The following is a 12,440-nucleotide window of genomic DNA, read 5'->3' on the forward strand; positions in this document are numbered from 1 at the left end:
GCAGGAAGGAGTGTGTTCCCTCCTTCTTTTATACCCGATGCGCAATCTAGACATGTATACATTCATCACTGTTGAAGCTTGGAACGTGTCCGCAGGCCACTCAAAGCTTTGTGCGGATCGTCCGAATCGTGAGAAGATTTTGAGAGAAGGCGTCGGCTCACGCGTTGCGGAAGGTCCGGCAAAGAGCGGGTATGACTCGGCTTGGACCCTTGCGCTTGTTGGTCAGTGTGGTCATCCACTCTTGCTTCCTCGATACTTGCATCACCACACCCTCGGCTCCCCCGCTACCATCCCACGTCCGCCTCGAACAAGATGGCAACTGCAAACGACGAAGTGATCCTCTGCTGCGTGCAGGACAGCCCGGTCTCGTTCGACCTGCAGGCGTCTCTCGACAAGCTCACCAGCCTCGCGCGAGAGGCAGCCACCAAAGCTCGAGCAGCCGCATCATCGCCCTCGACTCCGATCGTAGTCCTCTTCCCGGAGGCATTCCTGAGTGCCTATCCTCGAGGACTCGACTTTGGCGCCAAGATCGGTCACCGCACCGCCGAGGGTCGATCCTGGTTCGCACGTTATCATGCATCATCCGTGTCCGTGTGCGACACAGAGGGGCCCGAGATGACGACTATTCGAAACGCAGCCAAGGACAACGGCATCACACTCGTGGCTGGTGTGATCGAGCGATGCGATCGACCCGAGACGGGCAAGAAGAGGGCAGAGTATGGAAGCAGCGTCGCAGGTGGATCGGGTAGCATCTATTGCACCGCTCTCACCATCTCTGAGACGGGAGAGGTGCTGGCCTCGCACAGGAAGCTCATGCCTACGGGCACTGAGCGTCTGGTGTGGGGTCAGGGCGATGGGCAGGGCATCCGAGTGGCATCCACTCGAGCTGGCAATGTCGGTGCCGTGATCTGCTGGGAGAATTACATGCCGCTGCTGAGAACGGCCATGTACGAGAAGGGCGTCGAGATCTACTGCGCACCCACGGCAGATGGTCGACCCACTTGGACATCGAGCATGCAGCACATCGCGATGGAAGGTCGTTGCTATGTCATCTCGTGTAATCAGTTCAACAAGCGGTCCGACTTTCCTCAAGACTACCCGGCGCTCAACGATCTCAAGCCGGACGAAGTGGTTACGAGAGGAGGAAGCGTCATCGTGGGACCTCTTGGCGAGATCATCGCTGGCCCGCTGTGGGATCAAGCCGGCATCCTGGTGGCCAAGGTGAACAAGAGCGAACTCATCGAAGCCAAGATGGACTTTGATGCGGTAGGACACTATGCCCGCAACGATGTGCTCCGCTTGCAGGTCAACAGTTGACGTGTCAAAAGCTGTCCGTCATCTTCGTGACTTCCATCATAGCGGCACATGGATCTCGGAAGTGGACCTTGTGTCCGCGTCTCTATTCAGCTGTCAGACGAATCACAGAGGGTCCAAATCTTAGCTTACACCATGTCTGTGCGGATGTGGTCCAGCCTTGGCAAAGCGTGGTCGTATCGCGCTATCAGAATTCCGAGCCAGGATCCCGCGGAATTGGACTTCATTGCGATTTGGCGTGCAGAAAATGCAAAGCCGGCATGGGACGTCGAATCGGAGCCTCCCACACAACGAATGAGTCCACCACAGGAACATGAAGAGCTGATCGCCATGCATCGGAAAGAGGGTTGCTGGGGAACATCTCAGTCTCGTCACAAGTCGACCGGGCTAGTCGTCGCAATCATGTTGGAGGTACCAACAAGGACATCGCCAGGACGAGAACGTGGATCAGGGTTCCTAAACTTAGCTAAAAACTCGGCTTTTGCATGATTTTCGTACAACTCAGACATCACACCACTGTGCTTGGCAGAGGTGTTGTTGTTGTGGTTGTCCGCGGCAGTGCCGAGGATTGATTCAGCTACTGGATGCACATCAGCTTGTGATGGTTCGGCACCAAGCCGACTTCCGGTCACGCCAAGCCTTGTTCGTTACTCATCCGTGGTGAAAGTTTTGTCTCTCGCTCCGATCCGATTGCTGGTACTGTCGGCTTGACTCGGACCATCCCTTCAAGCTTGACATCATACATCTATCCTCTTGACCGTCACCCTCCTTCCCACGATACAATGGAAGAGCCGATACCGTCTTCGACAAGCCCAGCAGCCTGAACAGCCTAGACGACGCTAGACCCGCTTGATTCGGCGCTCCCGTCCTGCTTCACCATCATGATGGCCGCTCTTCAGAGTCACAGTCGCGACGAGGTCACATCGACACCGTCGACACCACCCGAGGATGACACGAGCAAGTCGACTCCCAGGATGACGCTAAGCAACAAAGAGGAACACGCCTCGACGACTTCTCCATCGCTGGAGCATGTCGCTTCTAGAGACGAGACAGCGCTATCGCCTTTCGCCATCAAACGCAGTCAATTCACGGCTTTGACGAAGAAGAACTGGATCGTGCTGAGGTCATACTGGCTTGTCAATGCCCTCAGATGTCTCATCATTCCGATAGCCTATTACATCTTCTTGGGCTTCGCCAAGAACTTCTTCAACACCACCAACGACCTCGGGCTAGGCGCTCCAGCAACGATCCGTCAGCTCTCTGACACCATCGGATCCAAGCCGATCTACTGGCTTGACGCACGCACCTCAACGACTGGCTCAAGGTTCTCTGCGCAACAGATCATCGACACCATTCTGGAAGATTTGCAGCCCAGTCAGCGCTCACTTGTCAGACAAGTCCGCGACGATACTGAGCTCGGTCTCGCCTGTCCACAAGCCTTCAACGGACTGAGCAGTTGCTTTGGCGCCATCAACTTTCAAAACATCACTGAACAGGGCAGCGTCAGCTATACTCTTCGGCAGGACCCCGGTCTGACTCGCGTCAAAGTCAGCACAAACAGCGGAGATGCCGAGACCAGGACCCTGCCGTTGCAGTTCGCCGTTGATTCAGCCATCCTTCAGCTGAACGGCGCACCCGCTTCCTTCTACGCTCAACCACCTCTCGAGCAACCTTATTCGGCGCAAACCAATGCTGAGCAATCAGAGACCCAACGAACAGGCTTCCTCAACGGCGTCGACCAGCTCAGCGTACTTGCCTTCTTCATTGGCATGCTTGGTATCGTCTGGCATCTCCCTTCCTCCGTCAGCGAAGAGCGTGGTTCCGGCATGACCGCTCTCCTCACCACCATGGGCTGCGGTCAGCTTCCTCGTCTCCTCTCTTGGCTCTGCGGTCCCGGTGCTGCCTATCTTCCAGCTTGGTTCGTCATGGGAGGTGTCCTATCCGCGACGCTCTGGACCACCAGCAACAAGGCGCTCTGCATCTTTGCCCACGTCTTGCCCGGTCTAGCCATGGCCAGCTGGTCACTCTTCGTGGCGACCTTCTTTGCACGCGCAAACGTGTCGAGCATCATCACCACCGCCATTGCGATCCTCTTCGCCATCGTCGCGCTCATCACCAAGCAGATCGGGGAAGGCGGTGGAATCATCATCGGCTTGCTCTTCCCCTCGGCTTCGTTCGTCTACGAGTTCATCGCCATCTCTGCCTACGAGGAAAATGGTCTCGCTGCTGATGTGCTTGGGTCACACGATGACTTCAACAGAGGACCCTCGATCCTTGGTCAGATCATCGTGCAAATTATCGCCATCTTCCTTTTCCCGGCACTCACCATCCTACTGGAACGCAAACTCTTCTTCGCAGAGCCCTTCTTCAAGTGGTTGTTCCGACGTCGCTCCTCCTCGGCGCCTGTTGAGGGCTCGAGCTACTCAGAGAAAGCGAACTCAACCAAGGGGATGACACCGGCTTTGAAGATCAACAACCTGGTCAAGAAGTATGGCAAAAAAGAGAGCAGCCTGGCTGTCGACGATCTGGACCTCGAGGTGCCGCGTGGCAGCATCACATGCTTGCTCGGCTCGAATGGCTCTGGCAAATCGACTACCATCGGCATCGTCAGCGGGACGGTTCGCAAGACCTCAGGCGAGGTCTACATCGACGGCTTTGAGCGCGGCGCTGCTCCACCTGGACTGCTTGGTGTCTGTCCGCAGAAAGATGTGCTCTTCAACCAGCTCACCTGCCTTCAGCATGTCGAATTGTTCCGTGCCATCAAACATCGTCGTGGTACCAAAGAGGACGCCACCGATCTGCTTTCACGATGCGAACTCGCCCACAAACTCAAATCGAAACCCATGCAGCTCTCTGGCGGTCAGAAGCGACGTCTGCAGACCGCAGCAGCGCTGGTCGGTCAGTCAACGTTCCTCATGTTTGACGAAGCAACATCTGGCCTGGACCCGTTGTCGCGTCGTGCTATCTGGAAGATCTTGCTCAACGAAAGAGGGAGGCGCTCGATCCTGCTGACGAGTCATTTCCTGGACGAGGCGGACCTGCTTGGTGACCACATTGTCATCTTGGCAGCGCCAGGCAAGAAGCTGTGCCAAGGCACGCCGATCGAGCTCAAGACACGGTTCGGACAGGGAAGCACCATTCACGTGTCTCCTGCCGGAACTGGGGTGCTTTCGCTCCTGGAATTCGTGTGTCCTGGAACGAAGCAGATCGAAGCGATCGAGCCAGGTCAGGATTCTTTCTTGATTCCGTCGACCGAACAAACGCACGTGGCGCAAGCGCTAGAAGCGATCGAACAGCAAAAGACGGCTCTTGGCATCGCGAGCTACGATGTAGCCGGCCCGTCTCTCGAGAGCGTCTTCCTCACGCTCAACTCGGAGCACGCCAGATCGAATGGCAGACAGGAAGAGGTCGACGAAATGGAAGGCAATGTCGGTCATCGACACGATCAGTCTGGATTGTCTGACGGTGCAGTTGCGAGCGTCTTTGCTCTCACGCTTGCACAGCTTGGCAAGCGCGTCATGCTGTACCGTCGCATCTACTTCCCAGCCATCTTTGCGATTCTCGTCGCCGTCGTTGGATCGATTGTGCCTCTTGCCTTCTTCTCGAACCGAGATCCATCGTGCACTCGCGGCTTTACGGATCGTCGCATCATCCAAGGAGCCACCTTCTGGGACAACGCCACTTCCACGACAGAGCTGCTGTACGCTGCACCCGTCGCCAACGCGCAGACAGTCTTCGGGACCGGCTTCGACCTGACTTCGATCGAATTCGATCGCGTGCCTCTCGACCAGTACAACTCGTCCATCGAGAGGCTTTGGAACGCAAACATGCGAGGTGTAGGAGGCATCGCGCTTCCTGGTGATACGGCGGGTGCAAGAGTTCAGTTCTCGTATCTTGCTGACCAAGGACCGATCTTCCCCATCGCGGCTCTCAATTTGGTCAGCAATGCCGGCTTGGCCAGTCTTCGAAACGGCGACTCGGACGGCGCGCCCACCATTACCACATCGTACCGTCCGCTTAGCTTGCTCTCCCTCGGCAGCGGGCTTGGCTCAGCGCTCAAGTGGGCGGTCGTCTTTGGACTGGTCCAAGCAGTCTGGCCTGCCTTTGCCGCGCTGTACCCCTCGGCAGAGCGCAACAACCGCGTCAAGGCGATGGCACTCACCAACGGCATGCGGGCTGTCCCACTCTGGCTTGGCCACCTCATCGCCGAGATTCCCGTCATCGTCATCAGCACAGTCCCCGTGGCCGTCGTGTACGCCTTTGCCTCGAAGCAATTCGCGGGCGAGGGCGTCTTTTGGGTCGTCCTCTTTCTGTACGGCATCGCTGCGACACTGCAGAGCTTCGTTGTGTCGCTGTTCGCACCCAATCAGCTTGCGGCGTTTGCGATCGTGGCGGCATGGAACGTGCTCGCTTTCCTGATCTACTTTGCGACGACCATGCTAACGGTGACGTACTACGTGGGCAATGGGCTGGTTGGTGCTTTGGACGCAGGCTACTACGTGGAAGCATTGCTGGCACCGAGCGTCAGCATGACCAGAGCCGGCTTCGTCAGCGTCAACCTCTTCAATCTGCAGTGCAATGGTAGGGGAGGGTACAAGAGCGGCGGCATTGGTGCGATCGAATTGCTCGGCGCACCGATCGTGTACACGATTGCCTGGGCGCTGGCGTGCTTCGCGATCCTGGTCGCTCACGATTCGGGCTATCCGCTTCTGCCGTCCGGACTGGCATTCTTGCGCAGAAAGCGTCGTTCCAAGGCATCGGAAGACATCGGCGAGGAAGAGTCGAAGGTGCAGCCAGTGGGCCAAGGCGTGCGTGAAGAAGCGCTGCGCCTGGACTCGCCCGAATGCGACGACGTCCTCCAAGCCAAACACCTCGACAAATCGTACGGCAAGCTGCTTGCCGTCGACGACGTCTCTCTCGGTGTCCGCCGAGAAGAGACTGTCGCGCTCCTCGGCATCAATGGTGGAGGCAAGACGACAACCCACTCGCTGATCCGTGGCGAGCTCACTCCCGACTCTGGCAGCGTCACGATCGCCGGCATTGGCGTGGCGCAACAGCGTACTTTGGCACGCTCACACATCGCCTCGGTCCCGCAGTTTGACGGTCTCGATCCCTTACTCACGGTCGAGCAGCATCTACGCACGTACGCGCGTGTCAAGGGTGTCCCTCGCTCGCAGCGCGCCGACAACGTGGTGGCCGTGATGCATCTGACCAACCTCACGCAGTACGCATCTCGCCGTGCCGGGGCGCTATCAGGGGGCAACATGCGCAAGCTCTCCCTAGCCATCGCACTTCTCGGCAACCCATCGGTATTGTTGCTCGACGAGCTGTCGTCCGGTGTTGATTCATGGACGAAACGTGGGCTATGGCAGACGCTGCGTCGGGCAGGCCAAGGGCGAGCGACACTGCTCACCTCGCACAGCATGGAAGAAGCGGCAGCGCTAGCCTCACGAGTCGCCATTCAGGCCTCCCGCATCCTCGCCATCGACACCATCGGCAACCTCCGCAAGAGCCATCCGAGCTACGAACTTCAGCTCGACATTGCCGAGCAGCACCGTGGCTCGCCCGAAGCGTACGCGAGAGTGCAGCGGTTCGTAACAACGCTCTTCCCGACGGCAAAGACGAGCGACGAGGCGAGCGCGCGGTTTGAGATCCCGCTCGACGCGGGCGACAGCGTAGCTGGGTTGTTCAGGAAGCTGGAGTTGGCGAAATCGGAGAGAGAGCAGGCGGGAGTGGTGGGATATCAAATCAGTCCTGTTTCGTTGGAGAGTCTCTTCTTGCAGATTGTGAGGCAGGCACAGTCGGATGCGGCGCGAGACGAGATCGGCCGGCATCACAAGTGAGATGCATACATAGACAATCATAGATGCAATAGATGGGTTCTCACTGGCTCAGAAGGTGTGCCGAGAACGGATCCGTCGATGAGTGCCGGGCGTGACGACGGCGCGGCAACAACGTGAATTCCCGCGGATATGCAGGGTCCGTGAGGATCAGGATGTGATAACGTTCGAACGTGGCCTCCACCTTACCCTCTCGCCCTCTCCTATCTTGTTTCCCTACCTTCTCATCGTCCTACCTCCATCATCACCACCTAGACACCACCACTCTCACCCCGCCGGCAGCCATGCCAGCGTCGACAGTCCACCTCGTGGTCATCCACCACGGCCTATGGGGCACGCCGACCAACACCGAGTTCCTCGCCACCACCCTCGCCCAGTTCCACGGGGGCACCATCTCGCCCGCGACCAAGCTGACCCCTCCTTCCTCCCCCTCCACGATCGCCGCGCTTGCCGATGGGCACCCGAACGCCAAGCGCGATGACATCCGTCTGGTGGTATTGAACAGCGAGGTGAATTCGGGGGACCACACGTACGACGGCGTGGACTGGTGTGGTGAGCGGCTCGTCAAGGACATCTACCGCGAAGTCACCCGGATCGAGGACGACGAAGAGGCTCTTGTAGGGAAGCTCAGTCTGATCGGATACAGCCTGGGTGGGTTGGTGATACGCTATGCCGCAGGACTTATGTATGCGGATGGATTCTTCGCATCGAACGACAAGCCGAACGAGCCAAAAGCGAAGAAGGATCTGCCGTTCAAATCACGACCCATCGCAGCGAGCCTTTCAACGATAGCAACGCCGCACCTCGGCGTCACACTCACAGCATCCACCTTCAGTGCGGTAGCCGCTTTCGTTGGAAGTCGCAACCTCGGCCGTTCTGGCAAGCAGCTCTACCTAGCAGATCGAGGGTGGCACCCACCTTCCTCTAACGAAGACGACGAGGGTCTGTGTCTGGTGGAAGCGCTCTCCGATCCGCGCTTCGTCTTTCTCGCGGCACTACGGCGGTTCGAGCGGCTCGACGTGTATGCCAACGCTGTAGCCGATCTCACGGTCAGCTATCGCACCGCCGCCTTCGAGCCGCATGACCCATTCCTGCTTCCACCAGACCAGATCGAGCTCGTTCGAAACGACACCCATTCTGCTCTACTCGATTCGTACGCCCTCAGCTCCACCACTCCAAAGCAAAAGACTCTGTGGAGGAAGGTGAGCGGCGCACTGTCGACCAAGAATCTACCATGGATCCTCAACCCACAACGCTTCCCATTTCGATTTCCGCTCAACTACTTGGCGCTGGTGGCGCTGCCCGTGTTGTTGCCGGCGATGGTCGGGTTGGTGCTGCACAAGCTGCGTAGCGATTCCAAGGTTTCGAACAGGAGGGTGGAGGCGTACGAGAGGGTGTGGGGGGTGGAAAATGGCCATCTACCCGAGGAGCAGGAGGCGGAGAACAGTGCGAATGGGGCGAAAGGCGTCAAACAGGCACGTAAGAAGGATGGCAAGTCGAAGCCTGTTAAGCTGGACCAGGCGACGAGGGGGGCGCTGGAGCGAAAGAGGGTGTCCAACTTCCTTGCCGCGATGGAGGCGGAAGCCGAAGAGACGCTCCGGGAGGTCGGGGAGGACTTTGTGCGGACCTCCTCCTCCTCACCCACCACAAGGGAAATCGACACCACAACTACACATTCGGACACAGACAAGTACCGCCTCATCCCTAACACCCCCACCTTCTCGCAGACGCAAGACTGGCCAGTGAGCAAAGACGAACACCCCCTTCTCCCCACCCAACACCGCGTCATCGCCAACCTCACCACCCTCCCGCAAACTAAGAAGCACCTCGCTCACTTTCCGGACGTGCTCAACAGTCATGCCGTCATCATCGTCCGCACGCCCACCATGGATGCTCACAAGAAAGGCATCCCGCTTATCAAGGGCTTCGTCGCTCGGTTCGGCCTCTAGACCTTTTCCACCTCTAGACTTGGTGGATATGTACACTCGTTTAAGGGCCACACACCGGGACATTTTCCAGCGGATGCGATTAATGACACAGTGTGAAAGTACAGGTGGATAAACGGGATGTTGCGATGCGATGCGAATGAGATCGAAAGGAGTGCGACTGAGGCACGGATGAAGGAGAAAAAAGTGAGGCACGCTAGAAGGTCGACTCCTTGCCAAAGTGGCAGAGGTACGTCTCCCAGTGGCCAAAGTAGTCTCTGCTTCGAGGGACGGAGCGAGGTGCGATGCGCAGCGGCGCATGCGGTGCCAGGCTATGCTGAGGTTTGACTGGTGGGGAGGGTGGGGAGTGGATCAGCTGGCCGTAGGCGTTGCGCGCCGGTTCCGGGTGCTGCTTCGCGCTGGCTTGGGCGCGGGTGAAGTCGATGACGGCCGAAAGGGTCGCCGATGGGGAGAGGGGGATCCTCGCTTTGCGCTGCGACTCTTTTGCTACCGCTTTACGTGCCTGACGCGATGGACGGGTCGGAGAACGTGCTGCTCGGTGGGTGGGGGCATCCGGTGTGACGGGAGACCGATCCTCGTCCGACGAGCCGATAGGCTGCGTATACGCTGGCATGGCAAGCTGACGCAACGGCAGACCTGATTTGGGAGAGATCGGCTCGTCGAGCAACGGCTTTGCACAAGGCTCGGACAGGTGAAAAGTGCCGTTGGACAGCGAGAGCATGCGTGCGCCGGTGTAGTCGAGTTGGTGATCGATGATGGGCCAGAAGCGCTGTCTCTCAGGAGCACATTTAGCATCCCGTTCGTCGTACACCTCGACCATGTGCGGCGCAAAGGCAGCGGCTCCACTGAACTGCGACCATCCGATGGGAGCAGTGCGAGTTGCCGATAGCAGTCGAAGCTCGGGGAGCACATCCTGCTTCGTTTGGGATGGAGGTGTTGCTGCGGACTTGGCCTTGGCAGCTTTGTCTTTGTTGCGTCGAGCAAGCTGGCGCTCGCGATGCTGCTTGCGAGCCATGCGCCATGAAACGATGGACGACTCAGCTGGTATGGGCGAGGAGTGGATAGCGGCGCGAGAGCGAGAGACCAGGTCGGCGGATCGCTTTCGCGTACTTGGATCGTTGCCGGCTCGGCTCCTCTTGTCCGGGCGCGGCAGGATGATGTCGCCTTCTGAGAGGACGCGCTTGGAAGCAAGAGTGGGCCTGACTCGGGCCGAGGAGGTCAGCTTGCGGGATGCAAAGGTTGGCGAGGCGGTCGTATGTCGCTTGAATGGGTCGACGTCCGTGCAGCTGCTGGCACTCGAGTCGGAGGCCTGTGATAATGGAGTCTGAGATCCTGACAAAACAAGATCACGGCACGAACACTCGCTGGCTGGTGGCGAGGGCGTCATAGAGACGTCTCTTTGCGATGACAGATCTGCAGCTGCGTCAATTGAAGGTGCAAGAGGTCCAACGGTCGTGTTGAGCTCCTTATCGGCGATCGTCGACGAGTGTGTTGGGGAGGAGGAGGAGAGCGAGTGCATGCGACTTCGCATCTGCTGAAAGGAGGCCGATTGGTAGGGCTCAAATTGAGTTGCCACGGTGCTTGAGGACCCAGAAGGGTCGGTCGGGCTGATCGACATGATGAGATTGCTGCGCTCGAGGGTGGCAATGCTGCAGCCAATGAGTTGCCACCTGCTTCGCCCAAACTACTGCGAGATAGCTGCTGCTTGACCGATGGACGAAGTTGGGCTGTGTGCGACGTGGACGAGGCACAGCTTAGCTTGTTGATGGCGATTGAGAAATGCTATGTGGCGGACGATGCGAGGAGATCGAAGTATATATCGATTTTAGTGTATCAGAATTGGCCCTGGTGCGAGCAAGAGGATGAGTGTGAAGAGAGTGTGAGGGAGACAGAGATGTTGTGTTGGCGAGGACGTTGAAGGTATGTGGCTGATGGTTGGTGATGAGCAGATGGGGGGTGATGGTGAGGAGGAGGGAAGCAGAGCTCAGCTGTTTCTGTAGGGAGGGGCGAGACTGGCTTCGAGGGCGGTCGATCGGTATCTTAGTGAGCAGAGTGTGACAGCCATCCAAGATGCATTCTGGAGTGACGATGCAAGAGGAATGAGCATCGGATGGGCCGAACGCAGACGTGAATTGGCAGTGTGACAGAAGCCAAGGCTGCGCAAAGCCAGGATCTGGATGCAGTCACGCAACAAGACCCAGGTCGAGGCAGAGCACGAGACGGTTGTAAAGAGGGGCCGAGACCGCGGTCATGTCATGTACCAAAACGTTAAAAGCATCGCGCAGCAGAAGCGAAGTGTGATGCGAGCGAGATCGTCAGAGACAAGATAGTGGAAACGCCAGCCAAACGAGCCTGGACGTCGACTCGATCTCGGAGGATATCTTGAGAAAGCGAGGCATCAGATGACTTGCGAGTCTTATTTTTCCTTTGATCGAGTGGATCGAAGGTGGGTTGGCTCCGCCTCAATCGACTGAGCATCGTCACGAGAACAGCCCAGGGAGAAGTATTCTGGGTGTTGACTGCTCGCTCACACTGCAACGGCCAGTTGCTCGAGATCGCGAGCGCAGTTTCGACTCCATCCGTCCCGCCTGTGGCGCATTGTCGAGGATACAGCTCATGCTTCCCACGCTTTGACAAGAGGAAAGCGCGCAACGTCCTTTATGAATGGCAACGCGTGTACCCCATCATCTTGGCACAATAGTTGGCGGGACCAGACTGCACGTGCAGCTGCGCGCAGACGGCGCGCAAGCTGAGAGGGTCCCAGCGTTGATGCAGCAGCGAGAGATGGGCGTGTCCCAAACACTTTTGCCATTCTGAGTGGGCTACTGTAGAGGAGGTATCATAGAACCATTCAGGCTGGAGGAGGTGACGATCGGATGAGCTTTTACGTGCAAGGCAAAATGATCGAACGATGATGATGGTGGGGACAAGTGTTTCAGAAATCGACAGCAGATTCTGGGTCGGCTCGTACGTCAAAAAAAATCCTCATCACGCTCATGCACCCTCTTGTCGTCACCTCTGTGGGCTTCAGTGGGAGGAGGAAGGCACCATTTGTTCGATCGATCTCTGCTTGAGGCTCCAATCTTCCCGTCGGATGCTCACAAGGGCGCATGATTCTGCTGTACATCAATGATACAAGCAAGTAGCGCAGCAGAGTCGATCAGCGCTTGGAATCAAAGCGGATCATCCGAATCAAAAGGAAAGGCAAACAAAAGGAAAACCTTGTTTTTAAGCGTCATCACCATCATCAACATCGGCAGCCCCGGGTGTCTCGAGCAGCAGCGCGTCACGGCTCAGGATCGGCGGAGCCTGCTGCCTCGGCCCAGTGATTCGGACAATT

At 57.8% G+C, this 12,440-nt stretch overlaps 4 protein-coding genes across 4 annotated transcripts; 3 read left to right on the forward strand and 1 right to left on the reverse strand.

Moving 5' to 3' along the window:
• Positions 1–312: 312 nt before the first annotated feature.
• Positions 313–1,317, forward strand: PSEUBRA_000690 (Carbon-nitrogen hydrolase; the record flags this gene model as incomplete). Its single annotated transcript, XM_016434010.1, has 1 exon — positions 313–1,317. The coding sequence occupies one exon, from the start codon at positions 313–315 to the stop codon at positions 1,315–1,317; it is 1,005 nt and encodes a 334-aa protein (XP_016294467.1).
• Positions 1,318–2,195: 878 nt separating this feature from the next.
• PSEUBRA_000691 (ABC transporter-like protein) lies at positions 2,196–7,157 on the forward strand (the record flags this gene model as incomplete). Its single annotated transcript, XM_059464473.1, has 1 exon — positions 2,196–7,157. One exon carries the CDS (start codon positions 2,196–2,198, stop codon positions 7,155–7,157), a length of 4,962 nt encoding a protein of 1,653 aa, XP_059321073.1.
• A 281-nt stretch (positions 7,158–7,438) lies between these two features.
• PSEUBRA_000692 (protein of unknown function DUF676, lipase-like protein) lies at positions 7,439–9,103 on the forward strand (the record flags this gene model as incomplete). Its single annotated transcript, XM_016434036.2, has 1 exon — positions 7,439–9,103. The coding sequence occupies one exon, from the start codon at positions 7,439–7,441 to the stop codon at positions 9,101–9,103; it is 1,665 nt and encodes a 554-aa protein (XP_016294468.2).
• Positions 9,104–9,296: 193 nt separating this feature from the next.
• Positions 9,297–10,718, reverse strand: PSEUBRA_000693 (uncharacterized protein; the record flags this gene model as incomplete). The annotated part of the gene is made up of 1 exon (XM_016434031.2): positions 9,297–10,718. The coding sequence occupies one exon, from the start codon at positions 10,716–10,718 to the stop codon at positions 9,297–9,299; it is 1,422 nt and encodes a 473-aa protein (XP_016294469.2).
• Positions 10,719–12,440: the final 1,722 nt, after the last annotated feature.

The sequence above is a fragment of the Kalmanozyma brasiliensis genome, assembly GCF_000497045.1.
Source record: "Kalmanozyma brasiliensis GHG001 unplaced genomic scaffold PSEUBRA_SCAF10, whole genome shotgun sequence".
In the NCBI taxonomy this organism is placed as follows: Eukaryota; Fungi; Basidiomycota; class Ustilaginomycetes; order Ustilaginales; genus Kalmanozyma; species Kalmanozyma brasiliensis.